The sequence below is a fragment of the Pempheris klunzingeri genome, chromosome 18, assembly GCF_042242105.1.
Source record: "Pempheris klunzingeri isolate RE-2024b chromosome 18, fPemKlu1.hap1, whole genome shotgun sequence".
Taxonomy (NCBI): domain Eukaryota; kingdom Metazoa; phylum Chordata; class Actinopteri; order Acropomatiformes; family Pempheridae; genus Pempheris; species Pempheris klunzingeri.
Window position 1 is genome coordinate 7,394,491 of NC_092029.1, and position 20,942 is coordinate 7,415,432.

General features: G+C 41.7%; 1 protein-coding gene across 1 annotated transcript in view; it reads right to left on the bottom strand.

Annotated features, from left to right (window-relative positions):
* Nucleotides 1-20,942, bottom strand: part of LOC139218027 (MAM domain-containing glycosylphosphatidylinositol anchor protein 2-like) — a 148,673-nt gene that overhangs the window by 41,880 nt on the left and 85,851 nt on the right. Inside the window, exons 7-9 of the mRNA XM_070849560.1 lie at nt 17,513-17,604; nt 17,157-17,394; nt 6,748-7,068 (exon numbers count right to left, since the gene is read on the bottom strand). Of these exons, the coding sequence (XP_070705661.1) occupies nt 6,748-7,068; nt 17,157-17,394; nt 17,513-17,604 (651 nt within the window). The remainder of the gene's footprint in view (nt 1-6,747; nt 7,069-17,156; nt 17,395-17,512; nt 17,605-20,942) is intronic.

Sequence of the window (20,942 nt, forward strand, 5' to 3'; positions counted from 1 at the left end):
AAGATCAACATACGTTTGTAGCATCGCTAATTTGCAAAGTAACTGCTGACAGACAAATGTAGTGGAATAAAAACTATAAATGTTACCCCTGGGATGTTGTGGAGTAGAAGTATCAAGTGGTATGAAGTGGAAATACTCGAGTAAAGTACCAATAGGTTACTTTAAATTACTGTACCTAAGTATAAAGCTAGAGTAAAGTACTTAGTGACATTCCACAACTGGCAAGTTAGCTTCCTAGCATACCTAAACCAAGAGGACTCCACTGCAGTGAGGGGCTCTAAATATTTCATAATAACTTTAGTAACAGCCCTGTTACTGATTCTGAGTTTATAAGTAGAAACTTATTTTTCATAACAGAAACAATGAGTGAAACTTTTTTTTTTAAATATTTCTTTTTCAGCATTTCAAGAGGCCATGCCAGACTCGAACCCATGCCATTGCGTTACAGATTCCACCTTAATAAGTGGTATGCACTCTATTAGGTGAACTGCTGGGGCACCTTGACAAGTGTTACCTTGACTTAACAAGGTCGAGACAGCTGCATTTTTAGCATCAGAGCTGGAAGGCTGCACTGAGGACATAACGTTAATGTTGTAACGTTAAAGTGGTCAAACATGCTGCACTGCTTTAGATTTTTAGAATGTTGAAGTGTTTCATGAGGCTGTTTATGTTCCTCTTACACACAAATAGCTTTTTACATATGTTGTATTTAGCCGGATTTTCATTAAATTTTGCAAAGTGAGCCTACACTTTCGGATGTTTTGCTCTGTCAGCCATGACAGGAGAGCACAGAATGTAGACACGAAGTTATGCAACATCAAAAATAATCTCCTGATGCGAACAGCTTCGTCATCATCATTTGGGAATGGTAAGGAATTTGAAAATGCCATCTATGTCAGAATTAATTAACATTATATAAATATTGATAGCAGTTATTTCAGGAGCCTTTCAATGTTTCAGGCGGCTGTGGCTCAGAGGTACTGTGGGTCATCCAAGATCAGTGATTCAATGCCTGACTCCTCCAGTCCATGTGTCAAAGTGTCCTTGGGCAAGACGATGAACCCCAAAGCACTTTGAGTGTTATAAAACACTATAAATGCATTATACTAGTAGAGACCATTTACCATTTACTGAGAAGTACAGACCATTTACCAATCATGACCCAGCACTAGTTTAATATGGGTACTGGATACCCATCCCTACTAAGAACTGCTTTTTGTAAGGAGTCACATGTGAAAAAAGGTTGAGGATTCAACATTTTACAATGTATTCTATAGCAATTAACAAGTATCACAGTAACAAGTATATTTCCCTCTGACACGTAGTGCAATGAAAGTATAAAGAATCATGACGTGGCAAAGCTCAATTCAAATACAAATACCTAATAAAACATGTGCTTCAGTACAGTATTTGAGTGAATGTACTTTGTCAGATTTCCCCACTACTGCTGACATCAGTGCTCTTTGTTGAAAGATCCATTTATTTTCTGCCTGTTGACACATGTTGGATTAACATGTGACACACCAGTGCTCCATTCAGAAATATGTCACGTTTTTCACACAGCAGCCTTCAGCAGCTGCACGTGGGAGCGTAAAAGAAACAAAGGCCTTGTATTAGATGGAAGTAAAAGCATTCTTGTGGGAGAATAACCTTTGAAGCATAACATGCTTCAATATCAAGTCTTGATAGAGGAAATAACATTCATTAGGAAGTCAAACAGATATGTACAGAATATGAAATGATAACCCTGATTCAACTGATTTATAATGAGTCCCTGTGTTGAATAATGTAGAGAAACGCTGCTCTGCTTCAACGCGCCCTCCTTCCCTCACGCAACAGCCGCTGCAATCAAACAATGAACTTAAGCACCATCTGCATTACCATATTGTTATTAAAACTTAGGGATAATTTATGAACTTAAATATACAATGAATGATAATCAATGTCTCGCAATGTTCAGTGCGAGCAGTGGCTTGGTGATCCGCTAATAGGTTTAGCTCAGTCATTGACCAAGTTATGAATTATTCTGTCTAAGCCGTGTGCAGGCTTCTGTTTACAACCTACATATTCGCTGACCTTTTCTAGTGTGGATTTGATGCGGATGATCAATTCAATATTGTTCCATAAAAAAAGGTTATTAAAATTTCATCCCCAAATGCGGTGTGTGAGCCCTGCTGTAATGCAAAAGATTAATTTGCTGGTGTTAGGCTGGCGTTAGGCTAATGTGAATCGCTCTAATACGATTCACATTAGAGTGGGCCTCGGGGGCCAGCATTGCAGGCCTTCTTGACGCAGGAAGGAAAATTAATTAAAAACAATAATCGTGTAATTCTGCTCATTACTTTAGCTCACACAGTAGCTCTTTATCCTGGTGTGTCTTTTTGATGTATGTCAGATAGCGAGTCGCACGCTCAGGGGGACAATCGCACGGTTGCATCAGCCAGGTGTCATGGACAATGGGAGGAGGAACAGAAGGGAAGCCTGGATAAAAGATTCCTGTGCATCTGGGCTGAAGTAGAGCTTGATAACTCTCGCTCTGACAGACAGTGGTATCTAGGACAGGAGACCACTGTATACCTCCTTCTTCCCTCTATTTCGCTGTTTCTTCGCTCCCTCTCTCAAGCCCCTGGATCATGCCAAGTCAGTTTGACTAAGAACATTAGGGTGTCACAGCTTGGGATTTGGCGTTTGCAATTCTATTACAGCGACGACTCTAAAGGCAGACGTCTTCCATTCCCTCTACCTCTCCTCCTGGCGTCGCCTCTGCCAGCCAACAGATGCAGATTTTTACATATCAAAGCTGTTGACTTGCCAAAGTCGTTCCTTCACGCCTCTAATGCTCTTTGCTTCAGAGGACTGTACCTCAGTCCCTTGATCAAGTTACTAAACGCGGCTTTGCACATGGCTCACCACCAAAGGCTGGTGGCTCACGCTGGGACCGGGAAATGCAGGCGAGAAAAGCATCTCAGAGGGATTGGCTTGTGCTTACACACCATGAGACAGGCCAAGAGAAAGATGGCAGGGGGCATACCGACAGTCGTACTGAGCAAACAACAAAAGCAGGGTCGGATTGTGTTAATAAAGTAAATTCTCAAGCTGAAAAAGACAAGCAAAGGTCTATGTATTTGGCAAGAACAACAGAGTCAACAGTGTGCGTTGATGTGTACACATGGTGGACACATTTTGCCAATATACTCAAATTGCGTCTAAGCTATCCAACAACTCAAGTACGGATTGTTTGTGTTTTTTAAAAACTCAGGCTTTGATGCAAGCTATTAATAAGTAACAAGAGTTTGATGGGGAGCAGAACAGGCTCTGAAGTGAGAACATGGCAGAATGATTGATTTATCAGTACCAAAGCCCTAATAACTCCCTTCATTATGTGTTCTGCTTTGAAGATGGCAAACAGATGAAAGTGCTGTACGACATCAAGAAATGTAGTGTGAGAGAGGTGTTTTATTGAAACAATACTGCATAATGAGAAATAATGGCATTCTCAGAATAATTTGACTTGAAAGATAGAGAATTATCAGGAGTGAATTATCAGGAGTGAATTGTCGTTTTTCACTATGTGTCTTGTAGCATGTGTGTCATACAATGACGTAACCACATGCCAAGGCAAATCTGTCCGTGAAAAGGAATGGATTTCATGGCATGTGTCTTTCACCTGAGGCCTTGGAGTCTCCTCCTCGCCTCCTGAGGCATGTCTTCTCCATCTGAGTGTCACTAACAACAGTCACTCCCTGTTAGTGACCCCTGTCCACCGTCACAGAGACAGGGGTGGGGGAGTAGCACCAGTGTGTGATAGGAGATGACTTTTCTTGGTTGGATGTCGGAGGGGAAAAATCGTACCCGAACATGCACTTGATACTGACCTTCACTCTGAGCTGGGGGCATTCAAAGGTTGCAGACCTTCGTGGGAGTTATGCCTTTGCCTCTTGAAAAGTTAAAAGGTTTGTTTTTCAGCTTTTGGATTTAACTTGAAAGTGTGTGAGTTATATAAGGTAAAACCCTGGGCTTTGATTTTTTAGTATTTATTGCACATTCAGAGGATGGTTAAGGCCACCTGAATATATAGTATGAAGGTCGTGTTCCTCCTCAAACAGACAACAGGGCAGTTTCGGATTTGAAATATAGCAATCAGTTTTTTTCATTTCTTTTAACTCATTCACATTATTCTTATTTGTAACATCTGATCTGTCTCATCTGTATGACTGCTCTTGAACATTGCTTTGACATCTTTTTTGACTGGGGAGGACTTTGCAGGAGACATCTCGACTTCTCGCCACCACACGTCCTTTTACACCAAATGTACACTGGACGTGGACTGAGTCTCAAAAACTGAGGTTAAACATGAGTGAACCACGGACAGGCATTCATTTGATAAAGAGATCTCCAAGATTTAAGGGTGTTCCAAACCGACATTCACATTCAGTTTGAATTCTCTCAAGTTGATCAGTAAGTAACACAACCTACCTACTTATAAACACTACTGGATGTTTTATTCTCACATTGAAATTAGAGTTTCTAGATCACATTGGGATTCCTATGACCATTTTTTGCTTTGAATAGTAGAGAGTCTGCTTTTGTTTCTACTGCCTACAGTGCCGTTAACAACAACACCACTTGGACATGCTTGGAGGGGGTACAGGTTGAAAAGTTTAAGTTTATTTCCACTTTAATTGCGAAAAAAAACTCAAAAAAATTTGTATATCCAAAGTTTTTATTATGTGAAAAGGACATTTATTTTCCATTGAGGCTTGAGGACATTTCATATTCTTAATCTTCTATGGGAATAACAACTCTCAACTTTATCTAAAAATCCTATTTTGTTTTGGTCAGACCTTTTTTTTTTTAAATTTCTCACAAGGAGACGTTTTCTTAAATGCTGCACAATTGTAGCTGTTGACCAAAAAGCTTCTGGACAGTTAACTCGTTTGCTTTTTTTTTTTTTTGCAGTGCTCTGTGAAAAATAGTACCCTGAATACAGTATGTGCCCCTGCTGCTTTTCCAAATGGTAGGCAAGATCACTGTGACCTATTGCTGCTTGTGGCAGTAAACTGCTTTCTGCTGAGACGGAACAGAGGGGGGAGCAGCGTCATCCATGCCTCAATTGTTATTTAAACAACTGAAACCGGGGTGGTGTACAGATGTTATGAACTACTGTACATGTGGTATATATTTTAATGTAAATCAATAGAAAGACAAGGGGGGCAGGACATGAGGAGACAGTGTGAACATACAGAAGCAGATCAACTGAGTGTTCCTGAGTAATGAAGGGCATCAAATCCTTTGTTTACTTTTTAGTGTCAGGGTTGGTGCATAGCAAAGCCACTAACCTTTGATATGGGCTGTCATCACTGCATAATCATAATCAATTCAGCCAAAAATTTAACACAGTCTTCTTCAAAGCACATCAGAACTTCATTAATTCTCTTAACACAGCACAATGGGTATCAGCTAAGCTGAAACGTGAATGCCATAGCAAAGGGTACAATGAAACTCTTGAAAAAAATGACAGAATTATGCGCTAATCCTTGTTGGCAAGAACAGAACAGGGGCTGCTCTTGTTCCTCTTCAATCCAAACATTGGTAGTGGGTGTGTCGAGTTCAACTTCAATCAAAACCCTGGTTGAGCTGCAGCCATGATTCTATTTTAATGTTCACAATTTAAAAGTTGGCGGATATTTTTCTGAAGTCTTGTGTCCAGTGGGGACATTTTCAACATGGCAGTCAACATAGTGCATGTTAATTGCCACTTGTGTCAGTTTAAGAGTTATTCTAAAAATGACATAGCGCTGTGCAGGTTCTTTCTAGGTTCTTTCTAGATTAGGGTAAATTGAGACGGAAGAGTGTATGGATTAACTAAGTAGGCCATGAGAAAAACAATGGGCCTGTGGCTATGAGACTCAGATTTCTATTTCCTATAATCACTTGCCAGAGAATGGAAGCACCCTACACGGATCGCTTTCATTTCCTTCCTATCCATCTTCCGTTCTTTTCTCGGTGGAGAGAAACATCCTCAGCCCTTGAATGAATGACAACACTTTAAATCCCTGACGTTCATTCGAAATATTCCATTCAAATTTTCATAAATGAATACAAAATGAATACTAGTGGGAATAAATTAGCTGCTCGCTAATTAGCTGTTAAGCCATCTTTGAATGTCACATCTTAAGGAGGAGAATGGGTTTCTCAATGAGCAGCAGTGGCGGGGGGTCTCCTGCCAGGGAATATGGCAAATCGCCTTTGGGTGTTCTGTGACATGAGCGTGTGCACACACAAACACACACACACACACTCCCACACAAACACGCAGAAAGACTCTTGTAAGTGTGGACATCAGCATCTAGAGCTTTGTTCCTCTGTTAATATTAGTTCTGCTTAGTTCACACTCAGCAGATAAAGTCCTCCGCTTGGTGTTAGAGGTGGAGTCAGAGCGGTTTCCTCTCAGACCTGACTGAGGGTACCAGGGGACTGGACTCATTTTACAGCCTTCAGAAGGAAATTGGATGGGCGTGGAAGGGAAGAAATGAGACCATTTTGGTCACACTGGACTAGAACAACCATTAATTACACTGAACACATAGAAAACACATTACAGAGACAACTAACACACAGCACATAAACCTGCACATACTATACCACTACTACAAGTTATACCACAACACTGCAACATGCATATATACACAATTACAGACTCATATACAGGACTAAGACAAAAATAGCCACAGTCTGTTTACTCACATTGTACGATCAGCTCCACCACGGCCTCCCGGGGCTTTACGTTGAACCCATTATACTGGCTGGTCTGGCAGCGGTATGAGCCCGTCATCTCTCTGGACACATTAACAATACGCAGCACACCGTCGTAGCTCTCCATCTGCATGCTGCCATCCGGCATGGGTGCCTCTTTATCGGCTCGTGACCAGAGGATGATGGGCTTGGGCTTCCCTGAAACAAGGCACTCCAGCTCCACTGTGTCACCCTCGCGGGCCACCAGGGGGGACTTGCCCCGGGGGACTGTCAGGTTGGGGGGAACTAAGAAAGAGAAAAACAGAGGAGGGACTGATATGGGGCTCTAGAAAGTCAGCAGGCGGGGTAAGAGGAAATGGTCGACTGGGGGGAGACGTGGCGTGGAAGGCATGGGGGGAAGCGAATGAGCATCCAAGTTGCAATGGCAATGAAGCTGAGTCTCAGCCACATACACAGCTTGTATGGAAGGACCATGCGAATATTAGCAGCAGCAATGGCTAACGGCTGGGACTGGACAATCTGAGCATGTAAGCTTAAGTAAAATCATCATGGAACGGCGGTGGAAAAGTTAAATGCAATCAAGCAATGGCAAACAATGAACAATGCAATGAGGAGCTGACAAGCAAATGCACTTTGTGACCACAATCGTCAAAGACAATAATCAATTACAGCCATTTTGGAGCCAGGTACTAAGGAGCCACGGGAACTAAACTCAGGATCTAACTAGGAACTTAAAGTCCACTTTGCCGTCTTACTCAGAACGCTGCTTTTGCCACCTGCCAGTGATATTTTCTAGTCAGCTAGCCTGAACACGCCCCACTGCCTAAGTGGTGAGTCAACCCACACATCACTACCAGCAGCCTAATTTTGCTTTTAACATCCATAAATTGCACAAAAAATGTCTGACCCTCACCCTGGTACTGACATCATCAGCACTCTGTACCTGCTTACTATATGAATGAAGCTGTACATACATATAAGTGGCAGCAGCCATGACTTTTATGTCACTAGGCCACCAGTCACTAGGAACTATGGCAGAGGAATTAAATGTGGTCTGTTGCTCCTCCGGTCAAAAAGGAAATAAGGTTCCTGAAGTAGTTCCTAGGCCCCTGGAAAAGTTCTTGCAGTGGAAACAGGCTATAAGTCACTAAATAAGAAGGTAATGGAATCCATCTATAAACAAATTGTACCTACTCTACATCTTCCTAAGCAACCACATTGCTATACCCTCTTTGAAGATACCATCACCATCATTGTCAGCATCGCCATTACAATCATGAGTATTACAGTATTATCATCTTCATTGTCACATTTTCATCATAATGTCCACCATCACGTCTCATTCTCATCGCAGCACTATTTTTCAGAATGATTTTCACCAACATCATTACAACGGTCATAATTCTTATAGCCATCACTTGCATCATCGCCATCACTCTCCACAGCTTTTTACTTCTCTGCCTTCTTCCTCATGCAGCTATTCCATCTCAGCACAGCGTCATATAATTCAAAGCATTTACAACACAACCCTCCCAAAGGTGATACAGCATTATTGCTGGTCATGTAACAAAATATGACCCAATAAATATTTTGCCTTTGTTTAACGGACATTTTAGAGCCTGACTGAAAGTGAACGATGAATAATAAAAGAAGTGCAAAGTGCCAAATTGCTGGACACGTTTGCAGGTTTCCTTTAGAGTTCCTGTGTGTGTGTGTGTGTGTGTGTGTGTGTGTGTGTGTGTGTGTGTGTGTATGTGTTCTATGTTTGGAGAGCAAGAAAACTAGCAGGTTGGATCAGGCAGTCTGGTTCCTTATTAAGCATGCTGGCCAAGTAAATTTGTTTAATTAGTAAACCTGGCAAATAGCAGCAGCTCCTAGAGTGCTGTGTGTATTTGCTTGTTCATGTATTTTTGTGAGTCCAAACCATGAGCAGACTCCAAGACTATTTTGTAGCACTGCTCCCAAAAATAGTTTACAGCCAGCCAGTTGAAGAGTGAAAATCTTCTCAGCAATGATGAAACCGTGTCACGCTTCCCTGATGATTTTTTGAATCACTGTCATTCTGCCCAAACAATGCTGTAGCTGGAATGAAGTCAAGCCACATTGAAGTTTCATAGTGATGAAATCACAAGCAATCTCCAGAAAACGAAACAGAGTCCAGCTATATTTCTTTTGACCCCATTTCTGTCTGGGTGAGAGCTAACAGCCCCACTGTCATCTCAATTCAGCAAATGTCATTTATTGCCTTTTTCCTTAAAGTAAGTCAAAAGGTTTCCCCTCAAATGTAAAACTGGATGAGAATTACAGGTGAAGCAAATTGGGAAACAAGCAATACATTGACTAACACTTTACAAGCTGATAGCAAACCATGGCCTATTTACACATCCAGCAGATATGCAGCAACAATATTCACTCTCCTTTTAGCTCCGTTTTGGTCTTCACACCTCCAATATCTGAAATATCTGTCTCTTTAGCAACCAGGCGCTCCAGTAGGGGTTAGTTACAGAGTGAGTTTCTCAAAGCTTTTTTTACAAGATCAGTGACCTATTGCCTCAGTGCTGATGACAGTGAACCATAACAGTAAAGCTGTGAGCCTAAACTAAAACAATGAGCTGACAGACGCTAAAACGCTCCACGGAGATGAGAGCTGCTCTAGTTGGGAGATAATGTGTGATTGTGATTTAGTCTTTCACACACATGTAGTCATGTAATCTACTGAGAAACATATCGATCATACTACCTTTAAACCAATTCTGCTGTATATGAGAAACACTGTACTGATTAATCATTGCATTATAACAGATGAAAACTCCAAAAGTGCCTTTTCTTCCATTGTCATCCACACATAGAGCAGCTAATTAGCTAACTCAACATGTATCTACAACTTTTCCGCTAAACAATGCACAAGCATGTTGGTGTCATTATCATGGGATAATGAAGACTGGTCATTCACAGATTAAGCCTTGGCAACGCTGTTTGGCGCCAAAGGAGCAACAAAAATGATCTCTGCAGAGACAATGACGACGGACACTCATTTCACTCTCGTACATTTGCTGATTGGTATTCACACAATGTCTCGACTGAGGAAGCCAGGTGTCAAGAGCTGACATATTTCTTTCCACAGCATATTTTCTCCACTTTTCCGAACATTTCCTTGGGTCCAAGCAGTGAAATAGTGAATTGACAGCAGCAGGATAGGAGGGGAGCAGCAAGCATCCATTAGCGAGTAGAGGAGAGGTGTATTCACTCAGTTGCCATCATTACACCTGGCCTCTCCACAGCCCAGATTAGGCAGGCAATTACAGTTGTCTGCCTATTGGGTTTGGCAGCACAAATACTGGCTATCAGCTGCCATTGTCTCTACCCGCACCATTATGGAAGCGCAAACAGACATACATACACACAAACACTCGCTCATCACCTTCTCTTGCTCGCTCTGTATCTCATTCTTCCTGCTGCTCTCTCTTTCCAAGTGAACACCCTGCCTCTGTGTGTGAGACTGACCACTGAGATGCTCAGTGTGGCAGAGAGCCCGCTACTGGTCTTCACTGTGCTCTCATTGTGCCAAAGCCATCCAAATGCCAGTGATGCCTGCAGGGCATGCCCGCTGTGTGCGTATGCTTGTGTAGTGCGCGCTTATGTGGTTTTATGTCTCTGCATGTGCATGTGTGTATAGCTGAGTGTTTCTCTTCTCGCCCACGGGTGACACCATGCTGTGATCCTGCCTCAGTTCCTCAATGGATTGCTTCTCGTTGTTGTTGTTGTTCACTGAAAACACTGCATCTATGTGTGCTTGTGTGTGTGGGCATAAATTAGGGACTGGACCTCCTTGTTTGGCCTCAGTAGTGCTGCACATCTCTAGGGCCTCAGCTGGAATGATCTTCCAAGGGTAGAGGCTGATTGTTGGAGCCTTTTGGTGCAATGTGAGCTGACTGCAAAACGTGAAAATATCTGGCACTTCACATGATCAGCGACGGGAGCCAGAGTGCTGAACACGGCCGTCTTTGAGAACGAACAACATTCCCGCTGGCCCCTTTTTTCGGGTAAGTGCTGTGACATCACTCCCCGTCACCATGGCAACACAGCACTCTCTACTACTGCAACTCCTGAAGAGAGTGTGTCTGTATGTGTGAGAGTGTGTGTTTAGACAGCTTGAGGCCAATGAGTTGGTCACGATGTGACAGGACTCTGCTCCTCAGAGTCCTGGACCTCTGGGGACAGAGAGAGGAGTCCCGTAGGTCCTCTGTGGACATGTTTTTGAATCTCTGTGTGTATGTGTGTGTGAGTGTGAGTGTGAGTGTGAGTGTGAGTGTGAGTGTGTGTGAGAGAGAGCTGCAGCTATACCCCAAGTGGCTGTGGTGTAAAAAATATCAACAGATGTGTTAAAATTGGCTTAGTGCATTGATAAACTGCAGTGACACACTACTGTCCACACGGGCATACTGCTGTGTCTGTTTGTGACTTCTATGCTGTTCTCCTGAGATTTTTTTTTAACTCATCTTGTGATCAATCAAACAAACCCCTCATGAATTCATGTGGCTGAGAGAGTAGAGCAGCAAGCTTCAATACCAAAGTGCAGTTTGATATGTGGCCACAGAGCTCTCTGGAATGTTGCCTTCCATTTTTTAACATTTACCCAGCCACACAGATTAAACGAAATGCCCTCCGCCACCACTTTTCATGCTGCTAAGTAGTGTGCAACTATCCTGGAAGGACCAGAGTTTATGTACATCGCTCAAGGGGCCACGGCAGTAGTTAATGAGGGAGGGAAAGGTGTTTCTTATTCATGTTTCCCTCCCAGATTTTCCCAGCTGGACAGGGAGGTGATTTCCCAGATGGCCACCTCCATAAAGCCTAACCGCAGGTGTTGCATCTTATGGACTTATGGACTGCAAAGTGAAAACTAGTCACAGCATGCCTACAACTATTAATACCACTATACTTCTGCCTGCCACCCTTCGATTTCTGACATCCATAAATTCAGGCTGCATCTTTGTGTTTACAGACTCCAATGTTGTTTTACTCTGGCAGTTTTAGCACCTACAGTCTTCCCAGAAACATCACAGGTGCTGTGCTGACATATGCTGCCAGGTGGTTATATGCCTTTCATTCTAGAAGTGGCATGACGGTGGCAACTACTGCTGTCAAATGACAGATTTCTCAGGACAGCATCCCAGCTTTGGGACAGCTGTTAGGCCCCTTCATCCCAGTTCACAGCTCACTGGGTATGTTTCCGGGCCTCTATTGGCTTGTTAATCCAATACTGGGATCTGCTGCTCTCACAGGTCAATATTTTGGCCCAGTTCTTAGTTCCATGTTAATATATCTGGCTAACTAGCTTACTACCTGAAGTACTATCTGTGCATAACTTCCGAACCCATTAGGAGCACATTATTACTATTCTTAAGAGAGAAAAATCCTTTTCACACCTAGCACTTCCAGTGTATGGTATTTCCCCACTGTGTGGAAGTTGGTCCTCGATGCTATCAGAGTTAAAGCTAAAGTTAACGGCTTTATCAAGCTGTCACCCAACATGGAAAGGTCATCTGGAGATTAGGTAGCAAGCTATGGCTGACAAAATCTGCTAGCAACTAAATTTCATCTAGCAAAAACACTGGTCAGCTACAAGTGAGACGTCTGCTTATTCTACCACTGTCTGAAATTGAGGACCAAGTAATTGGAAGGGATTTCAAGGGTAATTATCAGGGGCTGGGCTTAGCTAATGGTCAATTGATATATGATATGAACTATTTTCACTTATCTTATTAATTTAAATTGATCTACTGTATACTTGATGCAATGTTCAACAAAGCAAAAAGCAAACACATTGCAATGATTAAATACAATGATTAAATACACTGCTTACAGGATAGTCTTTTTTCATATTTTGAAAAGTGTTGATAAGTGTATTCTGACAGTTATTGGACCAGCTACATTTATCACTGTATAAATAAAATCCACAAACAAAGCAATGAAAGAGAACAAACATATGACTACCATCAACACAGAGCCACATTTTGTGAAAACGCCACATGTCCGAACATGAAGGAGCAAACACTTTGTTTTCACCCACAGTGACCAAACAGCAGTTGAACCTCTGCACCCTGTAGGTGAGTCAGGATGCAGACCAGGTTTCTCTTTATCGGGGTCAGTGAATTTGCTGCTGAAACAAGCACATCAGCGCGGTCAACAGCCAGCGGTCATGCTGTCCCTATTAGAGTCACATGTGGCACAGTCACTCGGATGATGGCAGCTCATGATGAATCAGAGTCAAGCAGACAACTGGACAGTTGAAAGGAAGACAGGCAGAGACATACAGGCCTGCCTCGAGCCTCAAATGACTCAAATTCATTTCAGGAAAAAACTGTTTGTGCATTGTGTTTATTAAAGCAGCCCATTTTTTAATCAACCGAGCACTTAATTGATTTGCTTAATTCATTAACTGCAGTGATTCTTGAGATTGACAGAAACGCCGGGTGGTGCCAGAGTTTCAGGTGTGAGCAGGATGCTAATTTAGGGACTCATCACTGAAGGATTTATCTCCCTCACAAGAAAAGAGAGGTGACTTTCAATCCTAATACTTACTTTGTGATCATCAATCAGACTGAGAATGAGCTTCTGCCGTGTGCTGATGCAAAGACAAATCAACAGAGACTACACTCCCCTTTACTGTTTACAGCGCAGGAATGTAGTTTTCTTGAATCAAGTGTTTATAGCTATTATAATGCAGTGAGTGCAATAAGCGGGTATCGGCATTATGAATCAGTTGAAAACTGGCTTTAAATACCAAGAATCCATCCGTAATAACTCTACATGCTATTAAACTTTTATCTCTAAGATGGTCCCAGTGGTAGTTTCAATCCGAAACCGAATAACATTTCAAGTCACGGCCGTGGAATGGCAATAATTACATCATCCAACAATAATCCAGCAAGATACACTCACTGAACACACATTTAACACACGGACTAATGAGTGGATTAATCAGCTAGTTGCTGTTAGAAGTTTATGGGATGTTTTATGTTTTACACTAATGCTTGTAACTCTTTTCAGCTGTTCCTGTGTCTTGTGGCTCTTAATCCTGACAGTATCCAAAGGGGAGGTCCGTGTCCTCGTTTCCAGTCCACGCTCATAAATAAGCATTAGCCCTGCAATCTCTGGGAGAAGGGACGAGAAAAGAAGTTGCTTATTTAATGAGTGTGTCATGATAGTAAATATTAGCAGTGTTTTGCAAAAGGGAAAAATCATCAAGACTGTTGAAATCTGTGTTCATCAAAGGTTGAAAGAATGGAAGATAATGAATATTCTCTTTTCTAAGGGCTGCTGCGGGCTGGGGCTAAGTCCGGGTTTGAAATCTGGAACTGGAGCCAATGCTGGAACAGCCAGTGAGCTCCAAAGTGTTCAGACTCGAGACACTTTAGGCTCAATCGCTTTCCAACCACTTCCCCAGCACGAAACCCTGGCAGACCTGCAGCGTAATCTCCTCTAAATGCTTTTATTAAGACTTCTAATTGCAGCTCGGTCTTTCTCCCTTCAGGAGAACAGGCAGCGGAACAAAAACAGGGCTTATTCACCCCAAAACAGGCTGCAGGCGTATGGCAAGGCAGAGGCACAAGGCACTTTAGTACACAGCAGCTATACTGTGCCACTCAGTGCAGACACTGATTCATAGGATAAATCTGACTGAAAGAAATGCCACACAGAAGAGGCATCCTCATGAAAAACAGCCCAGTCACATACAGGTAAAGCAGTGGAAATTGTAACTGGCAGAAGCTAAATTTAACATATTATTTCTTGTGACAGGAACAGCTCTATGACAATGCAACACTTTCATAATATTTCAAACCCACACATCTGACTGGAACAATGAAAGCTTAAGAAGCAATCACATCTAAGCCTTAAGGAAACCTTTCATTTCATATGATCACAATAGAGTCAGTCATTTCCTCAGTTATTTCCTAAATCAGACAGCAGTATTTCTTTTTTTACTCATTAAAGGGCCTGTGTTAATGCACTGGCATCGCCCAGGCACTCCAAAAGAAGAGACTGCACTACTTAAAAGATAATGAGGAAACAATCTTGGCAGGTGCGATTGATCCCACTGTTTTATAGCGCAGGGATTATCAAAGGATTATCTAACAATAATTAAGCACCCAAGGTCGACACGTTGCTTTCATGTTCATGCTGTGAGTGGCAGTGAGGTGTGTGTACGATAGAAAAGCAAGACGGTGAGAGGTGGTAAGGGTGCTTGAGTGTGTAAATGTGACTATCGATTCGAGTGTGTGCGTAAAAGGGGAAATAAAGCTCGCTATGAACCCAACCACAAGTTGCAAAACATCACACAACCAAAAAGTCACTTATCAGTATTGAACACACGCCAGTAAATTCAAAGCAAAAACAGATATCTTCTACGCCAGTGGCAACACAAACCCATGGGAATCCCCCACATGGAAGATCTGGAAATCTGGGATGAGTTAGCAGCAAGTAGGAGACCCCCAACTGTGGCGTCTGAGGCGTGAAGTTGGTCGGGTCACACCCCTCTGTAAAGTTGATGGGCGATGACGTAATGCGTCGTGACTCTGGCGCATGACCACACATTTGCTGCTCAGTGATTGACCTCACACTGGAGATTACAGATAAAGACAAGAAGTGTTATCGCTTTGTCTCTCTAACTCCTGTATTTTACCTTTACTGCAGCATCTCCAGAAAATGAGTAAGTACAAAAGGTATTGTTAATTGTATTCTAAAAATCAGGCTTTTCTTGCCTGCAAAGCTGGTCCTGGCTTCTTTCTTATAGAAATCTGTCAGCGAGAGGGTTGATTGATGTTAAAATGTAAAACAATAGACAGAAGAAAAGAAGTTTGACAGCAGATTTTTCCTTTCATTATTTTTTAAAGAATGAATACTGATTTTATTATCTAATCATCTACATCTTGCCTCCTTTTAAAACAACCTGTACAATAGAGCTGGAGATTATCTAAAAGACATAAAAAACGGCTGCTTTAACGCTGTTCTGTTTCTATGAGACTACTCAACATGCCATGATTGAAACTACAATGATACAGCTCAGTAGACAAGGTGGGCTGGTATGTTGTGTTATTAACATGCTGTACACATGTATACGAATGTTAGTTGGAACAATGGTGGAAGCAGCCAATTAGATGGAGGACGATGGATGTTTAGTCTCTGATTAGTTGGACTGATGGAGTCAGCGTTGGTTCACAGGAATCCAATTGAACAATCAATGCAATACAGTGGGGTTGGTGCAGTAATGTAATTGTCCGCAGTAACTAGAAATCAAAGAAGAAGACAGTGGTTCTTGAACATTTTTCAACCTGAGACAGATTTCTGGAGTTTAGTCAGTCTGTGACCAAACGCTCTAATGAAGACACGCAGTCCAGGAAGAGGGCTTAAAAAGTCAGTTCATCCAAATAACACTCACACAAATCTGACAGACCGTTTTAAGTTTTTATATCTTATTTGTATGACTATTTGAGGCATTTGAGTCACCCCAGCATAGTGGCAGAGAATTGAGGTTTGTTTGAGCTACTAATGCTTTAAAAGGGATAACAGCTTAAAAACTGGACAAATCATGTCCTTACCCCCCAAAAATGAACTCACTGTACAAAATCTTTAAAATATTTCAATGAAAACACCACAGACAAAACTCAATTCATCTCCACTATGAAGCTGCATTGCTTCATAAAACAAGATATGAGTGGGAAAACCTGATCTGGGTGAACTGACAATTCAAAGAAGAATGTACTTTTCCGATAACCTGGTCTTATTTCACATTATAGCCACCATTCCTATTTGTTACATACCAGCTTATTTGCTGAACTCTGGGGAAATAGTCACTCTACTAGAAACAGACAGGTACATTTTTCAAGTTTAATTATACTAAATGGTCCTCTTATCTCAAGACGAATACCAAGCTGAACATTAAAGTTATTTTTGACCTGTCAGTTGTAAACACTCATTGGATGGTGGATGGTAATTTTCTTGTCCAGCTTTGTTCTTCTGTACTTAACATAGTTATAAAAACACGGAGTTTGATTATAACTAACATTTACAGTGTGCCATCCTTAGCTTTTACTTCTAAAGAAATGGTTGAGATGGCCTAACTAGACACTAGTTTGGATTAGAGTAAAATTACATCAAAACTGTTAGTACGATAGCAAAAATCTATAAAAACAAGACTTAGACTGTAAGAAAAAAATGAACAAGAAACACTGCCAAATTTACTTTTCATTGTTTTGTCAATAGGCGTTTTCAAAGTCCTCTCGTGAGCTCCTAAAGCATCTGTGCATGAATTAAGTACGTGAAACATGTCTATGTGTGTCCATGTGCTGGGGGAGGTGTGTAGATGCTCCTCTGACACAAAGGGGTGTGAGGCTCACCTGTTGTGGAAGAGATGTTGACATCAATGCTGATCTCAGGGATGCCTCCTCCCTTCAGTGCGGCCACACAGGTGTACGTGCCGAAGTCGGTGAACTTGAGGTCTATGATGTCCAGGTTAGTGGTCCCAGGGGAGATGTCCGGGTCCGTCTGGGTAATGACCATACGCTCTGAGCTCCGCAGGGCACGGCCATTCTTCAGCCAGCTAAACGTCAGCTCTTCCGGTGGGGTCGCCTCCACCTGGGACATGCAGCACATGGTTTTTTGTGTTGGACTGATGAGTAACTTACTATAACTTGTGATTGTATGCATGTGCAATATGCATGTTTACTCTGCCAGTGCTTTTCCTTAACTATACCTGACATGATATTTTGACTTCACGTCCAATCTGGATGTTGTCATCATTGTGGTAGGGGTCAGGAGTGATCCAGAATCGTCCCTTTTTCAAAGCTGTGAAGAGACAATCCCTTTGATTAGAACTACAATTACCTTTGTATACTTCACTTGTTCCCCCTGCAAGTCTGTGACATGCTGCTTTAACAAACATTTACTGTAGGTTTTAGCTCTGCTTGTCATATTGATGTGGTTTCTGAGATGTAAGACAGGATTTGATGTTTTTTTTAAATAGATTCTTCCAGTGTTTTAACTGTACTCTATGTTAACGCTTAGACTCTAAAACGCTGCTATGCATCTCTATTAAATGTACTTCAAATCTGACAGTGTTACTCCTACCTGCTAAGTCTTTGCACATTCTGCATGCTGTTCATATGCACAGAAAGACTGAATTGTATCACAACTAACTGATATAAATGACGTGAGCATAGCGTTGTTAGCAAAATATATTTCTCATCTATATGTGCCACTTTAGTAGCAGGGTATTGAAATCATAAATCTGGTACTGAACCAGAAGTGTATAAGTAGACATGGATACAACAACTGTTCTTCTAAAACAACAACAGAAAGTTTAGCTTTTGATGCAGCAGAAGGGTCAAACGGAGAATGTAGAGATAAAGCAGAATCATGTTTGTTTTGAAGACTAAAGCTTTGAACCAATATTAATATTGATAGCTATGGACTGAAGAATCCTACAGCACTCAAGAGGTTTGCATCCATGCACACGCACATAGACACACACGCACGCACACGCAAATCCACACGCAAACACACACACTGTGAAATTGGAGAGATACCTAACAAAATATCAGCCATTTCTAATCCAATTTGGTTTGCAAACTCCATTTTCAAAGCATAGCTCCTCTGAACGGAAAAAGAAGATGATTTCATTATAATGCATGCTGTATTGGTTCCAAACCCTGCGCCTACTGTTCAATTCATCTCCTCAGCAAAAAAAGCTGACGGCACCATGGAAATCTTTTCATCTAGCAATTCCCAAGTGACATTATCATATTCAGTTTGGTAAAGGGAAAACGAAAACAAAACCTGCGTGTCAGATTTAAACACAGGAAATTGAATGCGCAAAACACTGTGATGCCTGTCGAGCTGCACATTGAGGGGGGAGACGAGTGACACACGCCTCCTTGACATGATCTTCCTCCTTGCGTTTGAAATCAGTGTCGGCAGGCAAAGAATCCTATTTCTGACGCGTGTCAGATACAAATATTACAATCATGTCAACACTCTGAAAATGATCACAAACTCAGTGAGCATTTGCATTCCTTCTTGTACCTCATTTTTTCTTATTGTGCAAGGCACTGCCTATCAATCATGTTGTATATAATTCAATAGCGCTGGCATGGATAATGTGGGAATTAGCATAATATGGCGTGGTGCATATATCTGTGACCTTTATGGATATGAACATAATACAAAGCATTACCTGTAACCCACATTCATTTCCCATTTGGGCTCAGCTATGCATTACAGTGTACATGTACTACATACATGCCAAAATTCAATTTCCTTAAAGCCAACATACACGATATAAGGTTAATGAGAAAATACGCAGTCCATGGTGGAAGCCATGAAATGAGCGTATCTGTGAGGAAACATAGATTTCCTTCAATCATACATGTCAGACAGTGAGTACACCCAGACACAGAGCTGTAGTTACATCTTGACAGTTTGAAAAGGCTTTTGTGTCTCAGCGACATCCTCGGCTGAATTGGTAGCTGCTTCTTAAGAAAGTATTATCTCATCCACACACACACCCCCCCCCACACACACACACACACACTTCCACAAACCAGTGTGAGTCATTGTGCTGTCACAGGTGACAGTGGATAAACATTTGGATTAACTGCTTTCCTCTTTTTACATTCCTCTGACTCAAGTGTATTCTTCTCTAAACTCGGGAAACTTAACTATCCTGACCCAGCTCTACTTCACTGTAAGGCAGCGTTTTTTCTTGTTTGGGAAGTTGTCTGTCAAACGAACACAGGTCACTCTCTTCAATTGCTTATAGCTATTCTTTTCTGTGGTAAATGTTGTGAACAGCCAACAAAGTAATTGTCAGAAAACATGTTGGTAGTCTGTGGCTGGAAAAGTACTTTCCCACAGCACCTATGGCTCTTCCTTGAAAAAACGTAGTGCATATGTTTGTAAATGGTGTTTGAGTGCCGCTCTATAGAATCCCCTATTGTAGAGTGTTTGCTTTTCAAAATGCCCACTGCGTATTTGGGTGAATGGTTGGCCTACTTTGAGAAGAAACTGGTCAGCAGCTTCAAACAACCTCCGGGTATAAAACTGTACAGTCTCAAATAAGATGAATTGAGACATGAAACAATACATGGTGAGTCTGTCGGAGAACCATTTGTGCTCCTAACGTCAACAGATGTCTGCAATCCTGCTTAATATTTGTGATGCTGCTGGCAGTTTTAGTTCCTTTGGAAACATTTTATTCGCATAAATTCAATTAACTTTTCCTTTACTGTTAAACATGTCCTCTGTGCAACCCTTTTAGAAGCTATCCATTAACCACCATGACTGATTACAAGTCAGCTGACTAAAAACTACACTGCTCATGCCAGAGATAGCATATCAATTTTTCTTTAATTGGGGAGGTCACTGCTCCATGTAGACATGGCTTTTACTGTTAAATATTTACCTGAAATGTATCTAACAACACACCAGTGTTATCAGCAGGAAACACAAAGCTGGGACTGCAGAATAAAATTGGACCTTTTTGGACAAATGAAATTCTGGTGCTGTGTAGACACACTTTACTGACCACAGGATGTGATGAATCAAACTCTAAAGTGCCCCTACAATCCTTTCACAATTGAATGTGGCTCATGTGCACTTGATGGGATGGCTGTGGTGATGAGGAGCTGGGCTCAGATCACCTACTGGGGCTTTAATCATGAAGTGTAAATTGTCTCTCAAACCTCCCATCACTTCCTTACTGCTTATTTGGCATCCACTTCATATCCCTTAAATTGAACCGATCACTGACTGGGCAGGTTGATGCCTCAGTGAAAGCACTTACGAAGTGGGCAGGAAAACAGGGCGCAGTCATCGGCTTATGTGGAACATTCACAGTAAGTTCCATGCTTTAAGGTTTTTATTTTATAAAAGCATCAAGAAAATGTATCAAGAAATGTAATGAATTCAGCTATGCACCTTTTCTTGCTCACAACATCAAGAGAAGTGCATTATTTAACTGGTTAGCTATTCAAATTGAAAAAAGTACCAACTTAATACACAGACCTTCATTTTGAAAATGCTGCTGATTAGATGTTCAGCTTACAGGGCTGCAACCTCCAAGTGACATAAAGGATCTCACTAGTGCTGGCTTCCATATGAAATGATCAGTCTGAACAGAGAAGGAC